The sequence below is a fragment of the Crotalus tigris genome, unplaced genomic scaffold, assembly GCF_016545835.1.
Source record: "Crotalus tigris isolate CLP2741 ecotype Arizona unplaced genomic scaffold, ASM1654583v1 scf7180000018818.712119, whole genome shotgun sequence".
Lineage (NCBI taxonomy): Eukaryota > Metazoa > Chordata > Lepidosauria > Squamata > Viperidae > Crotalus > Crotalus tigris.
In genome coordinates this window covers 265,956-286,592 of record NW_024097211.1, presented here as the reverse complement: position 1 = coordinate 286,592, position 20,637 = coordinate 265,956, and the positions used below count along the sequence as shown (strand labels likewise).

At 36.5% G+C, this 20,637-nt stretch overlaps 1 protein-coding gene across 22 annotated transcripts in view; it reads right to left on the bottom strand.

The window, feature by feature from the left end:
* SYNE1 (spectrin repeat containing nuclear envelope protein 1) overlaps positions 1 to 20,637 on the bottom strand; it is a 306,096-nt gene that overhangs the window by 33,765 nt on the left and 251,694 nt on the right. For 21 of the 22 annotated variants that reach the window (XM_039356302.1, XM_039356310.1, XM_039356316.1 and 18 more), the window contains 5 exons: positions 20,274 to 20,432; positions 19,662 to 19,828; positions 13,544 to 13,706; positions 3,607 to 3,794; positions 1,933 to 2,083 (listed from right to left, as the gene is read on the bottom strand). In XM_039356302.1, the coding sequence (XP_039212236.1) occupies positions 1,933 to 2,083; positions 3,607 to 3,794; positions 13,544 to 13,706; positions 19,662 to 19,828; positions 20,274 to 20,432 (828 nt within the window). Of the gene's footprint in view, positions 1 to 1,932; positions 2,084 to 3,606; positions 3,795 to 13,543; positions 13,707 to 17,636; positions 17,829 to 19,661; positions 19,829 to 20,273; positions 20,433 to 20,637 lie in introns of those variants that run through there. The other variant, XM_039356322.1, reaches the window with a different exon arrangement.

The window sequence follows — 20,637 nt, the reverse complement described above, 5'->3', positions numbered from 1 at the left end:
GACAAAAGGGAGCTATGTAATATGAAGCAGCAAATATCCTCCAAGGCTTCATTTTATAAATGATCAATCAACTCAATTTAAATGTCAGTGCAGAATGTAGATAGGTGGGGAGATTAAGTAAAAAGAGGCAGACTGCAGTGGAAATTATATGAAGCATTCAGTTGGAGAACAATAAAAACCTTAATAAAACAAATCCAGAAAAACAAATCCACCTGTTTGAGTCAGTAAGAAAGACTACAGATTTTAAACAAGGAGGCTTATGTTGGGTCCACCACATTAGTAATTTCATCTGTTGCTAACATTTGTCCAGAGGAATGACAGCTGTAATGTTTTCTACTGTCTTACAATGATGTGCTTCTATACTGATATTCTAAATTGCTCACTTTAATTATACTTTAGCTGAAACTTTTCAAAAGAGCAAATGTGTATCACATTTAACATTGTATTTATTTTGGAGAAATGGAAGCCTTAAATCTGACAATTATTTTGCCTTTGTAAATGACTAATTTTCACCATTAAACATAGCTAAAGCATCTAGGCAAGGAAAAAATGCATTAAGGCACATATAAATCTATGCTTTAAAAGTCCTCACACCATATGCAAAGAAGTAAATACTTGTCTATAAAAAGTATCCAAAAGATAAAATTTCTGGAATACAGCTTTTCTTGTAACAGGCACATTGAAATGTTCCTCTTTATAAACTTTTAAGTGAGTTTTATTTTATTTCCACTCACTCTATAATGTCTACTGTAGCTTGTGAAAATAGTAAACAAGTTAAAAGCAAAGTAAAAATATGTTTGAACATCTTTTTCAAGATGCTCTGCAGCAACCACACATTTAGGGGAGCCTAAGTGGATAGTTGAAATGCATTTGGATAAAAGAAAATGAAATGAAATACACAGAAAAATCTCACAGAGGAACACATATTTAACATCTACTAAAATATACTTTTGTTGAGTTTTATTTACTGGGGTAAATTGTACAATTTCTCAGTAAGTAAAAGGGAAATGGAATGGAAAGTAAAGAATGTTTTTATCCAAATTGACTGACTCATTCATGGACCTTTGGATATTAGTGATTGCAAGACTAAGTCCTACTTAAACATGATGGTAGTTGTTTGAAATAATTAAAATGGTAAGTGAAAAGTGAAAGGAAGGATGAGAATTTCAAATTTTTTAAAAAAATCAATAAAATATAAAAAGGGTATTTTTGAATTGTGTAAAGATGAGTTCAAGCTTAGGCCATTATCGTTAGTCTGAAACACAAAACAGGATGTATTCATCCGTACAAATTTTCTGTTTTGGACAGTATCAGCAAGTATTTTTATTTCATTTTCCTATATTTTCTCTTCCTGGTGTTCACAATTATATTTTGCATTACACCTATAAACTCTGGGTGATGTGGTTGCCACTTCCCTTGTTCTCCTCTGGCTCAACTGAAAGAAAGGAAGAGATGGGAAATGCTTCCATTTCCAAGTGGCATTATGTTTCTTTCTGGGCAGAATGAACCATAAAGGGAAATTAAACCAAACAAAACAATAGCCCAGTAGTAAGAAACCACAGGTACTTTCTGCTTGCTAAAAAAGAGCAACATGATGTTCCATTGGGATGACATTATTACCTGTTCAAAGTCAATTGTATCATTTGTGGGCAGGAGCCATTGGGCATACACCAGCTAAATTCTAGTGGGCTATGGCCTTACTATGGCCAATGCATATGGATCAAGTGCGCTAATTCATTTTAATTATAGTTTAGGGCAGGACAAGCAACCTGTGATCAATTTTTGCAGTTTCAAACTTCAGTTTCTCCAAGACTGAAGGTAGAATTTGATCTTTCACCAAAATAAAATGAGTAGAGTTACACTAATAAGGTAGAATAAATTTGCTTCTGTGATGACATCAGGACAGATTATATTTCAAGCAGATAAAATCACCTCAAATTTCTTTAGTTCTTCTTTAGCAACAGTATATAATACCCCGGAAGAACTGGGCAAAGCAGCCGTCCTTTCGGAAATTTTCAACCAATCTTCAAAGCGAGAATAATCATCCAAAAACTTCTGCCATAGTCTCCACGTCTCTTCAATTCTGAAACAAAGATAAAAATAGGAGAGGCTGAATTTTACCTTAATAATAATAATTATTTGATATCTTATCTAGTTACCAACTGTAATAAGGAAATCATTTTGCCTATTTGAACGTGCCCAAGCAAACAAATGGTGTATTGAACAATACTGGCTTTTAATCCAGCTTGACAGTAGTTTTGATTAACAAGAAACATAATTCATTCATTATTTATTTATTTAGCACTTGGCATGTCATACATGGACTAGCAATATAAATTAACATTTCAACTAGATTAGTAGAACCCACTAAAATATAAATGTCAAAAAGATCTATGTTCAAATATTAATATCTAGATCAGAGGTCCCCAACCTTTTGAGCACCAGGGATCGGTTCCGTGGAGAGAGGTTTTTGTGTGGACCAGAGGGGGCATGGTTTAATGTACTGTTTGCATCCCGCAGATGGGGCTTTGCTTGTTTGTGCGGACCGGTTTCTGGAATGCTGCAGCCCGGTGCCGGTCCACGGACCAGGAGTTGGGGACCCCTGGTCTAGATTATCTAACCATTGAAACACAACATTATTTATATTTTAAAAAAAATCAGACACTGGACCAGTATATGCCTTCAGTTTACAGCCAGTCACAATGTGATCTAGTCACAATGAGAGGAAGATACTATGCTCTATTTATACAGAGAGTCCCAGCAGATGCCATGTGAGGTGGAAATCCTGTTCAGGATTGTCCATTGCTGATGTGGTAGTTCAAAGCCTGGCACTTTTCTTGTGGGGTCATTTATATGTCTATCTATTCTGTGCATTCAGCCACCCATTTAGCTTTCCATTGGGAATCAATGTTAAAACAGTTGGGCAGATGTTGTGCAAATGCTAGTTTGAGCTTGACCTGGAATAAAGTAGTTATGGATTGTTGCCCTTAAACCTTTGCAAATCCTTATTTTAAATCATGTAATTATTTCAAATGCTTCAACACAGCATTATAAAGAACTGAACAGAAAAGTTTCAGGGCTACTCAACTACAGCTGCTTAAATTAAGAAGTTTTAAAAAAATACACACACACACTGCATTAGCAAACAATTGTATCTATCATGCCTTGCCCTGAATATAGATCATATCAGGAAGCAAAACACTGAACTATGAAATCATCAGCATTCCAAACATGATTGTCAAGGTGAACTATCAATTGATTAATATTCCAAAACATATAATTTCTATAAGATTGTAGAAATCTGCTTTTAACCTAGCCATGACTGGCTGAGGGATTCTCGGGGTTGAAGTCCACAAGTCTTAAAGTTGCCAAATTTGGAGACCTCCGGATTAGATAATTCAGTAGTGAGACGCTTTAGATAAATTTTAGCTTTTACTGCAGAATCTGTATGTAATGAAGTTTGATCCATATGGAAGTAACAATGCTGCTCTATGTAGTTTATATCTCTTAACCTATGTAACTTGTATCCGTTAACAGGCATTTAATTTAAGAACTGGCTAGATTTCATTCCATTCTAAGAAATCTGGAGTTTCGCCAAATACTTACTTGAGTCGCCTTTCCATTGACATGGCACAAATATTCCGCCATCTTCGATCCAAGTTCCTTGTGGCTTGCTGAATGGAATCACATTCTGTTTCAGTAGCACAAGCGTCACAATCATGGAGAAGAACTTCACAGAGATTGAGGACAGATGCAACCCCAGTGCTATGTTTCTCTATGTCTCTTTGAAGTTCCTGTAAATCAATAGATAAACTTGTGAATGTCTTAGGCAAAACTGAAGTTAATTAATACTGCATGTACTATAAACAAGCAAGGCAAAACTGAAATACAAATGAAGGAAAATAAAAAGCTAAGCTACTTGGTAGCTAATAAGAATCCCAAATTGTTCCACAAAAATTGAGATTTTTGACTTAAATTCCAAGTGGATATATTTAAAAATAAGTTCTAATGCAACCAGGCACACAAACACACACACACACACACACACACACACACACACACAGGGAGGGGGGAAGAAAAACCAATCATTCCAACACATACTTCTATTTCTGTAATCAAGTAAATGTCTTATTTATTAAACATAATAAGATAAAAAGAGTGCATAGAACATTGCTCTTGATGTTCATATTTTTTTGTTAAGAAATATTTAGTTCTACCAGGCTACAAATATACTAATTGAAATCCATTAAGTTTATTGCCACACATCTTCAGATAATTTTAATGAATCTAATATTAGTACCACTAATTATCTCTCAGCAGCAATTTGCAATTGCTTTTCTGGGTTCCATTCGTGGTTTGATGTTGACTTTTAAAACCCTGAATAGGATGAGGGGAGAGAATTTCAAGGAGTGTTTTCTTTTTGACATCCATGCCCAAACAGCCCTGGTTGGGTGATGGGATTAGTAAATAAATGTTGTGTTAGTGAAGGTAGTGCTTTACTATTAAGCTCTTTGTCATATTGCATTTCTTCATGTTGTGTGCAGTTAACTCCGCATGTTGTCATGTTTCCAACCATATGCTTTATTTCCTCTGAGTCACTAATCAGGTGGAGCAACAAACAGGAAAAATTGGATCATTTCTTTTTTTATGAAAAAAAAAATAGTAACTGGAGTATGTGAACAGAGTGAGAAATTTCCTTGATTCTTCTTGGTCTGTAGAAAAGTTTAGTTTCAAGAATTTTCTTTTCTGTGTGTTGTCCTGTGCTTTCTGTCTTTCTTAGTCAATTTTCAATATATAAACAGGTATTTTGTCTTCTGATGAATGTTATATTTTGTAATATTTTTTTATTAATGATTTTGTGAATTTCAAACTAGAATTCTTCAGGCTTACACTTTATCAGATCAAATCAAATACATTTCAGTTCTCTACTTTTACAACAACAAAGGTTGATGCAATATTACTGAAATTGTATCTTGTCTATCACTTGATTTATTAAGCTGAAATTGTACAAGAAGTTCAAGACCAAGGCAGTTAACTTAGGTCTTGTTTTTGTTGACTGAACAGAGCTACACCCACTTGGTTGCAGATCAGTCAATTTGACATTAGTGTTGTTTACCCAGCAATGTCCATGTGTAGAATTGCATTTTAGATTGCTTTAAAAACATATTTGCTACAGCAGTGGTTTTCAACCTGTGGGTCGGGACCCCATTTGGGGTCGAACGACCATTTCACGGGGGTCGCCAAACAAGGCTGTCCGCCATTTTTTTCCTTTTCTTTGGCCACGCCCCTGGCACCCGGTGATATATAAGTGGTTGGGGATCACCACAACATGGGGAACTGTATTATGGGGTCGCGGCATTAGAAAGGTTGAGAACCACTGTGCTACAGTATAATGACTGAAATGGTTACAGCTATTTGTCTGTCTCCTACTTCATCTGTATACCAAGATAAAACGTTTCCATTATTCCAGGTGCTATTTTACTTCAAAGTTTAGTCTTATAGTCATCTACAATGAATATGACATATGTTGCTGATTTTATATCAATGAAGTGTCATCACAGAACTGTTCAATTCTTGTTTCCTTGAATCCCTGTGATTATCTTGTCCTGCACTTTAAATATCATTTGTTGGAGTGTTAGCAGAGGTAGTGCTTTACTATTAAGCTTCTTGTCATGTTGCATTTCTTCAAATTGCATGCAGTTAACTCACAATTTTTCATGTTTCCAATCATATGCTTTATGTAAGCATAAATGCTGGGAAAGGTGGAAGGAAACAGAAGAAGAGGACAATCACACAATGTAACACACTTAGTCACAGTAGCGCCAGCAGAAGAGCTGAAGAAGAGGTTAGGGACAGATTATCATGGAGAACATCTATCAATGTAGTTGCTAAAAATCAACACCAACGTGATACTACTTAAACAATCAAGCAGTCCATAAATTATGTTAACATCTTTTGTTAGCATAAGTGGCTATGCTATTTCTTATATAGTTTTCTTATCCACATTATAAGAGACTGTGGTTCTTTGCTATGAAATGATCCATTCAGTTTGTTGATTCCCACATGGTCAATGTCCACTCTTGACACTGCTGTTTTGATTCATTGCTTTGGCATTCCCTGTTCAACTACTTATAGCATGAAATGTCCATCTTGCTTTTGCCTGTGAACAAATCAGCAATGGACATCTTTTCACCTTTAATCCCAGCAACTTTTTGAATGCCTTCTTGCTTGGGGGGCCTTATACTCCAGTTTAATTTTTTGAGGAGATTTACTTCAGTAAGTGACATTTCCTTCTCCAATGGATACTATTTAGTCCAATTCTTCATCAGTGATCTGCTCATCAGGGATAACTGCTTGGAAAAGTGCCCTCCTGATGGTATAACTCATAGGTAATTGATAAAAAGTGGGGGCAGGATGGCAGCAAGAAGCAAGAGGACAAAAGATGTTTGAGAAAACAGTGACCATTTTACTGATTCCAGTTAAGGGTGATAAAAATTAAGTTTACAATTGTGAGAAACTGTGGGTACCAGTCAGGGGCAAAAGAATTCAGAAGCAAATTCAGGAGAGCTGCATTTGAAAAGAAAAACAACTCTACCTTAATTAGCTTGTTACAAATCACTTGGAATAGTTTTTAATAATGTATTTTTCATTTATAGCATGAAAAATACTGTTGAACTCTGTGTCATTCATGCTTCCTGACTTTGCCAGCAATTTGAGATTTAACCACAGTTGTAAAACATGAATGCACTGAATATAATTCTCTAAAGACTAATGAAGTAGTCTTTGAATAGCACTAATTGAAATACATTTGCATTTCAATATAATTTACTATAGTATTGGGATTGGATGTATTACCTTTCATATAACTTAATTTCTTGCATTTGGAACAGAAGTCAAATTAACAAAGCAACAAGTTAAAGACAACTAATATTTATAATTTGTTCAGGAAAATGAGGACATTTAGCACCACGTAGAAGAAAAAAAAAAGAAGAAATGAAGATTCCTGGCTAGATTGATCATCTATTTGTTCAAAGGTAACACTACACAAAGTTTCTGTTCTTCTGCATAATTCTTCCTAGATTTCCCAATTGCAGATTTCTATAAATTAATTCTGAGGCACTGGGGAGATGGAAAGAATCCTATTTATTTCCCAGCTAAACTATCTCTATCAGAGGCAGAGGCTTGAGCCAATGTGATTCAATATAGGACAAAGAGCATTTTACCCTCATAATACATAGATTCTAGCCTGTGCCTGTCCGGCATGTAAACTGGTCAAGTCTGAATATCAAACATGCTGAATATAATTTACAACCTTATCCTAAGAAATATCGACAAAACAATTTTCTCTGGGAAGAATTTTGTTTGATGAATAAAGCTGTGTGTGTGTGTGTGTGTGTGTGTGTGTGTGTGTGTGTGTAAGCAGTAAACAGTACTCAAAGATGTACTGTTGACTCTTGGTGACTGTCTGGACAAGTTCCTGCAAATTTCTTGGTAAGATTTCAGAGTGGTTTGCCCTTGTCTGCTTCCTAGGGCTGAAATAGAATGACTGGCTCAAGGTTGCCCAGCCAGCTTCATGCCTAAGGCATGGACTAAAACTCACAGTCTGCTGGTTTCTAGACTGATATCCTAACCATTACACTACTTGTCATTATGAATAAACATTCATAATAAACAGTATTTATGAATAGTGAGATCCAGGTGGTCCACCTACCTTTTGAGTCAAATCAGAAGTGACTATAAGTACATGATTTAAACGTTTATTACCTTCTGATATTGACTGGTAGTTTTTTTGAATGCTAAATGGTACACTCATGTTGAGTATACTATGTGTATCAAGGCCAACAGTCCCACTGTCAGAAGGATTTTGGGTATTCCTGTGTAAGGAACATTTGCTTAAACTCCAATTGTCTGTATGTATACAAAGAATATATTTGCATTTCTTGAATGGATAAGAATCTCTAATAGGAAAGAAAAGGAACTGGGGGAAAGAAAGAAAGGAATAAATGGCTAAAATGTATCCTGACATTCAAACGGAAACTCAGATTCAAATCCCAATTTAGTAATAACAAGTGACACAAACATGTTGAATAAACCTCAACTCACATTAAAGCAGAGCTCCCCAACCTCCGGGCTGCGGCCCACTACTGGGTCATGGCCTTTCAGAACTGGGCTGCAAAAGTGGTGGGCAAATGTGCACATGCAACTCCACTTGCACGTGCAGTGGGCAGGTGAGGGCACATGCACAGTTCCATTTGTGCAAAGGGCAGGCACATGCGCTTGCTTGTGCAAATGGAACTGCATGCAGGCGCTTGCCAACCGCTCATGCAGAAACACCCCCTCTCCCTCCTCTCAGCCAGTCTGCAAAGCCGGAAAAGTTGGAGACCGCTGCATTAAAGTGTTATTTAACAATTGCTTTTTCATTAGGGGAAACCGTGATAGTGAAAATGCAACCCTAATTAAAATATAAAATAACAACAACAATAATAATAAAAAGTTGGAAGGGACCTTGGAGGTCATCGAGTCCAACTTCCTGCTCAGACAGGAAACCATATACCATTTCAGACAAATGGCTGTCCAGTCTCTTCTTAAAAACTTCCAGTGTTGGGCCATTCACCGCTTCTGGAGGCAGGTTGTTCCACTGGTTAATTGTTCTAACTGTCAGGAAGTTTCTCCTTAGTTCTAGGTTGCTTCTTTCCTTGATTAGTTTCCATCTGTTGCTTTTTGTCCTGCCTTCAGGTGCTTTGGACAATAGCTTGACTCTCTCTTCTTTGTGGCAGCCCCTGAGATATTGCAACACTGCTATCATGTCCCCCCCTCGTCCTTCTCTTCATTAGACATCCCAATTCCAGCAACCGTTCCTTATAAGTTTTAGCCTCCAGTCCCCTAATCATCTTTGTTGCTCTTCTCTGTACTCTTTTTAGAATCTCAACATCTTTTTTACATTGTGGTGACCAAAACTGAATGCAGTATTCCAAGTGTGGCCTTACCAAGGCATTGTAAAGTGGTATTAATACTTCACATGATCTTGATTCTATCTCTCTCTTGATGCAGCCTAGCACTGTGTTGGCCTTTTTGGCAGCTGCAGCACACTGCTGGCTCATATTTAGGTGATTGTCTACTAGGACTCTGAGGTCCCTCTCACAGTTACTACTATTGAGCAAGGTGCCACCTATGCTGTACTTGTGCATTTGGTTTTTCTTGCCTAAATGTAGAACCTTGCTTTTTTCACCATTGAATTTCATTTTGTTAGATAGTGTCCAGTGTTCAAGTCTGTCCAGATCCTTCTGTATTTTAAGCCTGTCTTCTGGAGTGGTGGCTATTCCTGCCAGCTTGGTGTCATCTGCAAATTTGATGAGTTCCCCATCTATGCCATCGTCCAAATCGTTGATGATGTTGAAAAGCACTGGGCCTAGACACTACACACTTCCCACTACACACTTCCCTCCATGTAGATGCAGTTCCATTGAGGACCGCACGCTAAATACGGCTGGTCAGCTAGCTACGAATCCATTTGGTGGTGATGCTGTCTAACCCACATTTTTCTATTTTATCAAGTAGTAAGTTGTGATCTACTTTATCAAATGCCTTACTGAAGTCCAAGTAAATTATATCCATAGCATTCCTCTGGTCAACTAATTTTGTCACATATTTTGATTCCATGTTGCAGAAGAGCATAAATAACCATGCATAATGCCCAGATCAGTGTTTCTCAATCTAACAACTTTAAGACACATGGACTTCAATTCCCAGAATTTTCCAGCTACATGTTACATATTGAAGTTGCTAAGAATTGCAAGTTGAGAAATATTGCCCTGGATCATACGGTTACATTACTGGATAAGTTGCACTCAAAAAGAAAATACCCTTCCCTCCCATTATAATGATAATGAATACATTCCTTTCCATCCTTTTCACTTTACCTAATATAAGCATCCTAACTGCTCATGCCATATGTATGCTTTTATATTCACAAATAGGCAAATGGCTGTTTCAGTCCAAAATAAGGCAGACACTGACAACTTTGTAATCCTAGAATTAAAAGTAGACCCTGCATTCTAGCAGGATATATATGATATGATAATTATTTTTATTATATCTATTATGACAGCACACCTTTTCATGATTGTTGATCAACAACTGGCATTCTGTTGCCAACACTTTCTGACAGCTTGCAACTCATCACCTGTTGAATATGATGGTCTTCAAAAGCAAACTAGACCACGGTTTCTTCAAATTGCTTCTAAGCAATTTTCTAGGCTATATAATAACTCAAAGTTTCAATTCTGAGTCCTGACTCCTGAGCAGGGCACCCAACAGCTTGGCTTCTTCCTGGTATTTTCATATGATCGCAATGAATCTTATAGCACATTACTGACTTTCAGGAATAATTGCTAATGTGAATGATCTATTCAGGTCTGTAGAATTATACTGGACAAGAGGCTTAAGTCTATGGCTCTTCTTCATTATTACTTTTGTTCCTCAGTTGCACACTACTAGTAGCAAGTCACCCACAGCTACAGAAGTCATTTCAACAGGTATATATTTCTTCAGTTATATTTGTAACAGAGACTTCGGTTACAAATATTAATCTGCATGTTAATCTGCTAGCTTCAAGCTAAATTTATGTTCATTCTGTCTAGCTGACACTTTCTATTATGGGGATTTAAGTGCTGTTTCTAATCCAGTGGCCTGGTTCCATGGAGAGAGGTTTTTCCGCAGACTAGAGGGGGTGTGGTTTCGTGTGTTCCCTGCACCCCGGGCTTTGCTTGTTTGCGCAGATCGTTTTTTGGCATGCCACAGACCACTGCCAGTCCATGGACCGGGACTTGGGATCCCTGTTCTAATCAACATTTGTTGTAAAATTGCAGTGATACTCTGTAAAAGGGCTTAAAAGTCAAATAATGATTATTCATTGTTTCTCTTGTGAAATATTTTGCTATCAATACTAAGTACTTGGGTATACTGGTTGAAGTTAAGCACCTTAAGGTATTCCTTAATAGCAGTTTCACACAGTCCTTTTCAAACTAACCAACTCTAAACTCCAGTGCTGCAATAAATACCTATCAATTATTTGACCTCAAGGCAAGTACAAGACATTGCTCAAGAAGCTAATTAAACTAAGAGCTTAAGTCTTTAAAATGCCTCCAGTGTAAAAAAGATTGAAAAGGAGATCAAATGTTTGTGGCAGACGTTAATCATCATAACAGATGAAGCAATCTATCTATCAGAGGTATTAGTGAAAGGCTGAGAATGGCAACCTGATGGATTACACACTAAGAAGATTTAACGATTTCCTCCCAGAATTACACTTTTCCGAAAAGGACATAGTACAGGCACATACTGTAGAGTTCAAAATACCAAGCTTGCGAAGTTGAACAAACCGAAGAATATTATAATTAAATTTCTTACTGAACAAAAATTCTTTGAGGCAAAATATCATATTTGTCCATTAGAGACAAAACATTAGAGACATTCATTCATATTTTTGTCAGAAACTCACAAGTTGGAGGAGGAATTTAACTGGGGAAAAGATTTTTTTTTAACCAAGATATTAGTCTAATCGCCTTACCAAAAATTATGATATTTAAGCTTCTTACAGGATTGCCGATAAAAATGGGAATTCAGTATAAATGGGAATTTCCATTTAAATTTAGTAGATTGAAGGAATAGAAACAATTTATGTTATTCAGGTTATGTATAAAACTGGCTGAGTTGGAGAAAATTCCTTCTGACAGTGCTTGGACAAAGAATGACCTTGGAGATTAAGCCAAAGAGAAACAGCTGAAAAATGAAGCTCCCAGCTGGAAGAGGATTCGGACACAAAAATGAGCAAAGGGGAGAAAATGAACCCTTTAGACTAGAAATTCTTATATGGTATTAAAATATTAGCTCCTACTAGAATTAAGGAATAAGTGGTTGAGATAAAAATTATTTAGGAAGAGGGATGCAGGAAATTAATATAAGAAAGAACATAAAATTAAAATTATAAGAAGGTTCAATCATATTCAACTCTAGAGAGGGGTGCTCATTTCCATTTCATATCCAAGGGAGCCAGCATTATCTAAAGACACTTCTATGGCCAACATGATTATATGCCGAGGCATATGGAACGTTGTTACCTTCCCATTGAAGTGGTAACTATTTATCTACTCATAATCGCATGCTTTCAAAGTGCTAGGCGGGCAGGAACTGGGCCAAGTGACACTCATCACGTAGCGCTCGGGTCTCGAACCTAGGCTAATTATAGGTACAATCATCCAAATTAATATATCTAGCTCTATCAGATGCTGAATATATTTCATTTTTGCTAAAAAAATTCTGTTCCTCTAACCATGTTTTTTTTTAGATATATGGAAAGCCTTTATTTGCATAGGACTATTTGTAAAATAGTTGAGAGTATAAGTAAAAATCAATAATGAACACTCAAATGAATGTTTCAAAAATAGGGATTTTATTTATTTATATAGCCTCCCAACTCCACTGTATAAAAGAGCCATAATTCATAATGCTAATCATAGCCCATGAAAGAGGTAATGCTATAACAGAGCAAGCAGAGCTGGAATGTAGAATTAAGTGTCTTATCAGTTGTTATGTTTTCACAAATGGTCCAAATCCAACTCCTCTTGAATTCTGTTGACCCCTTATCTGTCACCAATTCAGTACTGAACTTTAGTTGACTAGATTCTTCTGTATAGGATAGAGCAATAAATCTTTTGAACTGCAATTTAAGGTATTGGTCCTTATGCTTTGCACCTAACAAATGCTTAGCTTAAGAATGTATTACTAAGTACCTCAATTAGCATGTTATTCCTTTCATAAACTCCAACAAAACAGTGGAGATATATATATATATATATATATATATATATATATATATATATATATATATATATATATATATATAATTTTTTGATTTTATACCAGCATTGTGCTAAATATGAAGAAATAGGTTTTATTAGACTTATTTCATGGATTATTCTCTTAAATTTATCGACAGCATACCCAAATTTGTGTAGGTCATTCAACTCTGCATGGAAAATAATTTAAAAAAAAACAACAACTTAGAAACAGCCAAAGGGAGGAAGAATAATTTGGCCTTCCCAAATAAAACTTTCCTTTTCATCTCACGGACTTATAAACTTGTGAAATACTAACACAAAGATTTCATTTGTATATAGGGCAATTAACAGTGCCTTACATTTCACTTCCACATAATGAAAAGCCAATTACACCAGAAGCTAACATACTGTACATAATATGGTAGTGCCTTACCTCTGGTTGGCAGGCTCAGTGAGCAGTTCGATGTTGACTGGAGGTCAAGCCAGCAGAAGATTCTATCAGAATAATGCTAAAAGCATCACTTGCCTTGAAATTTAAGGGCATCTTCCTCACTGCCCTCTTGTACCACAGGAAACAGCACGCCCAAACCTGTTTCACACTTGGATCACCTTCACCATTACGCAACTGGAAATGTGGGCATTTCATTTGGGGGGACTTTTTTGTTTTGTTTTGATTGCTCTTCTACCTCATGTTTTTGGTTTACCTGCTGTTCATTTAGTTTCCTTTGAATCTCCTCGGAATCACAAGTTTCATAAACAATGGCTTTGGATAACTCTGATTCAATGTGGGCGAGCCAAGATTTCAAGATGCTCATGTTCTTATCCAATTGCTGGATTGCCACCAAGGTCTCCTTCAGTTTTTTCATCCTGTTAAAAGACACGGACAATATCATGAGCATGTTTACTCAGGAGCTCTAGATATCTGCCTTTTTAACATACATATTTATTTTAGCAATTTTTAGTATCGATATAATCTTGATTTTTAGAATAGATATGAATAACATAACCCAGTATGTTCATATACATGCATAAAAAATATAAATAAATGTGCAAACAATATTGATAACTGTTAAATAATATATTGTTTACAATAATTACTTTTAGATCATGTAAACTTTAATTTTTAATTCAGCAATGAGTGCTTCAGATTCAATATTTCCAGTGAACTGAAGAAACAGGGTGGTGTAGTGGTTAAGAATTGCACTCAGAATGGGAACTGTAGATCTATTTCACTCTGAGCCATGCAAACTCAGTGGGTAACTTTGGGCCAGGCAATCTGTCTATCTCAGTCCAATCTACTTGACAAATTGCTGAAGTGGAGGATCAAAACCAAAATAGGTCTTGAATCATGCTTAGGGCATATATGATGCCTATTTGATCTTTTTAGTTTTGAGAAAGCACTGGAGAAAGATCCTTAGGTTCTAGTGTGAAATTTGACTAAGCCCTAGCCACTTCTTGGGATGAGAGGTTGGTAACGGGCCTTGATTAAGTTTGTATGCTCTTGTGTACATCGTGAAAGCCTTCCTAATTCTCAGAGAAAATTTCAAGATGGTGACAGAAGAGATACTGTACCAACAGCATCTCTGGAGAAGGACAAAGATCAACTCTGAAGAATGTTTATTAAGGATTACACGGTAGCAATAATCATCATTTTAATTTAATTTAATTTTATTTTTGGAATGCTATCTGTCGGTCTTGTTTAAGGTCGCCTAGTCCTTAGGAAGAGATGAGTAAGAAAACCATCTGAAAGTTTATTACTGCCCAACATTGCTGCTGTCAAATGGGTGGCCATATAAATGTGATAAATAAATGGGGAGGGGGGCTAGGGGTCTGTTGGAAAAGAATTTGAATTTATTATCATTTCAGCTGTGTAGGACATGTAAAACTGACATATGGTCTGACACCTAGGAAGAGTTTGTGCCTCTTAGTTCTGGACCAGGGCGCTTGGATTGATCAGCTTGGCACTTGTATATTAGATTCATGTCCCTCCCTAGTTGATCAAGGCCTCCCAGGAGATGATATCGAGGTGATTCAAGCAGTCATGAGTTCATCCTTGAGGGATAGGATGATGAATTCAATCTGTGCTTGAGGTGGTGGTCTGTCGCATCTTCAAGAAGCCACTGTTGGACCAAACACTGTTGGAAAACTTCAACCCCCTCTTCAATTTTTCCTTCTTGGGGAAGTTTGTTGAGAAAGTAATTGGACTGCAGCTTCAGAAGAAGAAAACCCATTATCTGAATCTCTTTCAGTTGAGTTGCAGGCCTGGGCATCGTACAGAGATGGCACTGATCATGTTTAAGCAGTCTGGGTGGGTTCAGACTGTTACAAATATAAAATCTGTGTAAGATGCTACTTATGCATGTCTGCTAAGCTATGGTAGAATAGGTCCATCACTTCAGCGTTCCCTCTGAGATTTGAATGGTCCAGCTCTTGTGCCCGCTATGACTGTTTAACTGTTTATGGCTTTTTTAAGCTTTCTGAAACTGCCTCAATAATAACATAGTAAAGAAAAAGAAATCTATTATAAAGTGACTTCACATCTTCATAAGTTTAGTAACTTATTAAAATATGCATAAACCATTGAGTCCTGATGTCAGCAAAAGATTATTAAATGCTATCAGAGATAACAATTTAATTTAACTGTAATCAAATAAACCAATATTATATTCCTTCCTTTTACTTCTATCAACCTTAATCTTTAACTCTTTCAAATAATGATGTAAAACTTGATTTCTTTTTCATTTTTTTCCTTGATCCCTTGTCATAAAATTCTTCAAAACCTTTAACAAGCCTGTTTTGAATATCCCATACAGGAAAATTGTCCACGTCACTCTCATTTTTGTTTTTTTATATCCCTTTTAATTTTTAAGTCATCAGCAAATTTCTTTTGTATGTCCAGTGTAATATCTTCTTCCATGTCGTCTTGTAGCCTATTGTTTTTTAATCCATTTCCAATTCAATCTCAAATTTGTCATGCAGAATTTGCTCCTCTTTCATAGCATCTTATAATCACAGACTTTATATAGATGCAAATTAATTATAGGTCCATCGTTCAAAAATATTGTTCAATAAAGACAGTGTGTGAAAATAAGCTCCCCCTCCCTTTTTGTATGCTTGGGTCAAAATTAATACAAGGGAAGCAATGCTTCTTTCTGTGCACACTTCTGCAATGTGTCTTTTCTTTCTGGCAAAAGACCCAGAGATCAAATATAATAATTCAATCTAATCACCTACTGTAATTATCTTTTGCTTAGTCTCAAAGTTTGTGATTTTATTTCAGCACACATCTGGTTTTGAAAAACTAAATACCTATCATAGCAGAACTGTCAATAGTCCTTTATTCATCAAATGAACACTTTATTGACTAACGTAACAACATATTTTGAGTCTTAGTCAGGCACTTATCCTGCATACTCTTGCCAAAAGTTTACTGTACTTGAGTGTGTATTATTTTGGAAGCCTATAGTTTCACTAGAACAGTGATGGTGAACCTTTTAGAGACCAAGTGCCCAAACTGCAACCCCAAACCCATTTATTTATTGCAAAGTGCCAGGGCTGCATCAGCATTGTGGTGCCCTCGGGGGGGGGATGGCCCACTGGGTAGGCGTGGCTGCAGTGGTCACGGCAGACTGGGTGAGCGTGGCCGGGGCCAGGGCAGTGGGGGCCAGTCCCTCGCCATCTCTGGGGTGTCTCGGGGAGGCCAACACTGCTTGCTCGCTCACTTCCTGCCCTGTCGCTTCCAAACACCACGTTCTCATTACTCTGGCGAACTCTGGTGGGGCAACGGCGTGCGTGCCCACAGAGAGGACTCCGAGTACCTCCTCTGGCATGCGTGCCATAGGTTCACCACCACTGCACTAGAACATGCATCCTTTTCAACTGAAAAGATATACTGTCATGTGAACAATGTAAGAAATAATTGTAGGCAAAAACTCCTCTCTGAGATAAAACTGCAATAATATTTATGGAAACTAACTTTCTTAGCAGACTGTAATGTCTTATACTATGTTGCTTCAAGAAGCTGGAAAGAATTTCTTTTCCTGTTAATAAATATCCAACTTCCCAAAAGAGCAGATTGAAATCAGCACATGACAGGTCTAAATTTAGCAAGCTTAATCTATACCTACAATAATATTTCAGTGATTTGCTGAACTTTTTAAATATGTCTTACAGTGTGACAATGACATTGTTGCAATTATTTAGAAGTATCTTTATCGGTGGATAAATATTTTTAACTTTCAATTAATACTTTAAACATATTACCTTGAATTAAGTACTGGAAACATACTGTATTTAAGTTTAAAATACATGCATGGGTAATTTATTGCTTTATTATTGTTCATTAAATATGTGGAAAACTTTTTCAGATATGTAAATCTAAAATACGCTTTAATTGAAATGATATATTATGACTCAACTGCACTATAGTGTACCATAAAGTCACAACTACGAATAAATAAGACAGCTGTTTGCTAATAATAACCTGAGTAAAATTTTGCAATACTTTTTAAATTTTTTCAGTTTTACATTAATTTTTTTTATACTTTGAAATACTTTTATATAACATTCCCCAAACAATCCTTTTTTCCATGCCACATTTACAGCAGAAAAAGTCTGATATTCAAAAGCATTTTCCATAAATCTTCCTGTGTATGGTGTCTTGCAGTTAAGCGGTAGAAAAAATTCTTTTTCATGGAGCATATTATTTTTCATAAGACCCCTTCACTACTATGAGCCCTTTATTAGGCTCAGTAATAAAACAAAGCATAACAAAAGATTCAAACAAACTTTGCTTGCCTTGACACATCACAATTGCAGTCAGGAAGATCTGAATCCACAGAGTGATCATCTGCCATTTTCAGAGCATGTAAATCCACCAGTACGAGCATTAATTTTCCCAGTATGATAATTAAGAGCATTCAATCCAATTATTACTGGAAACTGTAATAATTGGATTGTACTTCACAGAAACCCTGCAAACAGTGCTCACCCTCCAAACAAAAGTTGGTAAGCCACTGCCTGGTAACATGAGACTAAGCTGTGTGACAAGTGGTCATGTTTCTAAATAAAACTTACATTCATCAACATGTGCCAGGGTGATCTTCAGGAATGTAGGCCGTGAATGGAGGAGGGGAAGGGTAAAAAAGCGTTCACTGTAAATTCTGAGCAGCTGTGGAATATACTGTCCAAAAAGGCAGCCCAAGAAAAAGTGTGGCTGGCTGGTGTAATCAAATAAAAAATGGAGTATTTGTTTGGTTTGTTCCTTTGCTGGGTGCTATGTGGACTTCCTGTTCCTATTTTATAATTTGTATAAATCTCTCCAGCTGTTAGCCAGCATCACCAGAGGAATTTAAAGTAGCAAGGAAAGGGATTTTTGAACCATTTAAAACAGGGGTGTCAAACGAATGGCCTGCAGGCCGGATGCCTGCAGGCCACGCCCATCCCAGTTCCACAAAGGCAAAAAACGTCGTGATACGTCATGTGACGTGATCGAGTTTGACACCCTGGGATCTAAAATAACTGAACTTTGACAAAGGTATAAAAATAAAGGAAAACAGTAGAGTAAAAATAACATCAAATCATTTATATTGTTTTTTCATATCAATAAACTTTAAACAAGTTAATTTTAGTATTTATTTAATAAAACCATATTACAATAGTAGACTTACATGTTCTGTATTTAAATTTAACTGCTCTTAACTTTCTGAAGAAAAAGTGATAACTTTTTGAAGAAAAAGTTAATATTTATTTATTTATTTATACTGAAGGCTTTCCATTATAGTTCTAAATGGCTGAAAAATGGAAAACTATCAATGTGATCTTAAGTATAATTTTACTTTCGGTCATGACTGTCTGATTAAAAACATGTTGTCTCAATACTGTTGCTACTGCTTTAGATGTTCTATCTTCACGCTCCTATTTGCTTGAAAACCCACATCCTGAGGAACTATCTAGTGCTACAAAAAATAGCAATTCTTGCGTTAATGAATCTATTTGAATTGGTACTTGTAGCCGAACTTGACATGAAAACCTTTTATAGAAGAGGTTTATGCTGTCACAACAAAATAGTAGGTATCAATGAATCATAGAAAATTACAAAATAATTTTCGTAATGCTTAAGTGCCAATTGAAAAACAGATAACATACAGTAGAAGCTTCTGATGGGCAAGTGGTGTTATTCTTCTGATGGTAGCAGAATAAAGGATTGATCCTGTTTTAGTGATGAAAGGTAGGGCATTTTGCAAATGTAGGATATTGTACAGGTAGTCCTTGACTTACGACTACAATTGAGCCCCAAATTTCTATTGTTAAGTGGGACATTTGTTAAGTGAGTCTTGCTCCATTTTAAGACCTCTCTTGCTACAGCTGGTAAGTGAATCACTGCAGTTGTTAACTTAGTAATATGCTTGTTAAGTGAATCTGGCTTCCCTGTTGACTTTGCTTGTCATAAGGTTACGAAAGATGATCACGTGACTCCTGGACAGTACAGCTCTCATAAATATGAGTCAGTTGCCAAGCATCTGAATTTTGATCACTTGACCACGGGGACGCTGCAAAGGTCGTAAGTGTGAAAAATGATCATAGCTCACTTTTTTCAGTGCCATTATAACTTCGAACGGTCACTAACTGAACTGTTGCTAAGTCGAGGACTACCTGTAGATGCTGAAGTATAATCTCTGTAAATCTTTCTTTTTGACTGGGTCTTAACATGAAAGGCTGTTTTGTTTTTCTTTTTTGTTAACATTTGTGGTTATATCCCACTTGCAATCCTCTAGGATCAGAAGTACCATTAAACACATGCATGCATACATAGATACATACCTGGCTGCAATGAGATCTAAAAGATGTTGCCACCGGTCATTGACCTTGCCAAGTTTATACTCAATCTCCAGAGCTTTGCTTTCATGGCTTGCTTTAGCAAGCCGCTCTCCCATTTCCTGAAGCTGCGTTTTATTCTCTTGGGCAACTGCAATTTCCTCTTGATAATCCTGAATGATAGAAGAACAGAAAAAAACAAGCCAGTAAGCACCTTAAGAAAATTTTCTTGCTTAGAGCAACAAATGGCAGCTTAGTTGCTCTTATCTGGGAAGGTTATGTCTAAATAATATCTAAACATGATATCCCTTTTCTATAATTCTGAAGGTGTTTATAGGAGATAATAATCTAACATATGTAGACAACAGAAAAATAAAATGCTCCAAAGTTTGCAAATTGTTCAGTTTAGTCAAATTAGTGACACTCAAGTATAAATACCAGACTTTCCAGTCTACATGTCCTTTCTAACACATTTTAAGAGCATCAGATTACAAAAGGCCATATAGAATCATATCCAAGATTTTACTGAACAGCTTCCTGGGATATAGCACATTGCAGTTCTGATAAATTAAGAATATTTATGGAATGGTCTGCAATAGTAAAGCAGAAGCCCTGTACCTTTTTGAGTTTTTCAATCATTTCTTCAATGAGGATATCTCCATTCTGGGAAACTTTACTCTCCATTTGGGTCAACCATTCACAGAGATCTTTGTTCTTCTCGCTGAAGACTGCCCATTCATTCAGCCTCTCACTAACCTGCTGCCTCCTCAAGGAAACCTTTAAAGAAATGCAGGAAGAAAGCTAGATTATAATAACAAGAAAAGTTAAGACATCATGTTCACCCTGCACTAAGATGATTGCTGAAGTAAAAAGAGAGATAAAGCTTCAACGGTATGTGATTTCTTTAACTGCCGGCCCACGGGCCAGATGTGTCATACCGAAACCGTGCCCACCCCAGCTCCAGCAATGTCGTGACACGTCA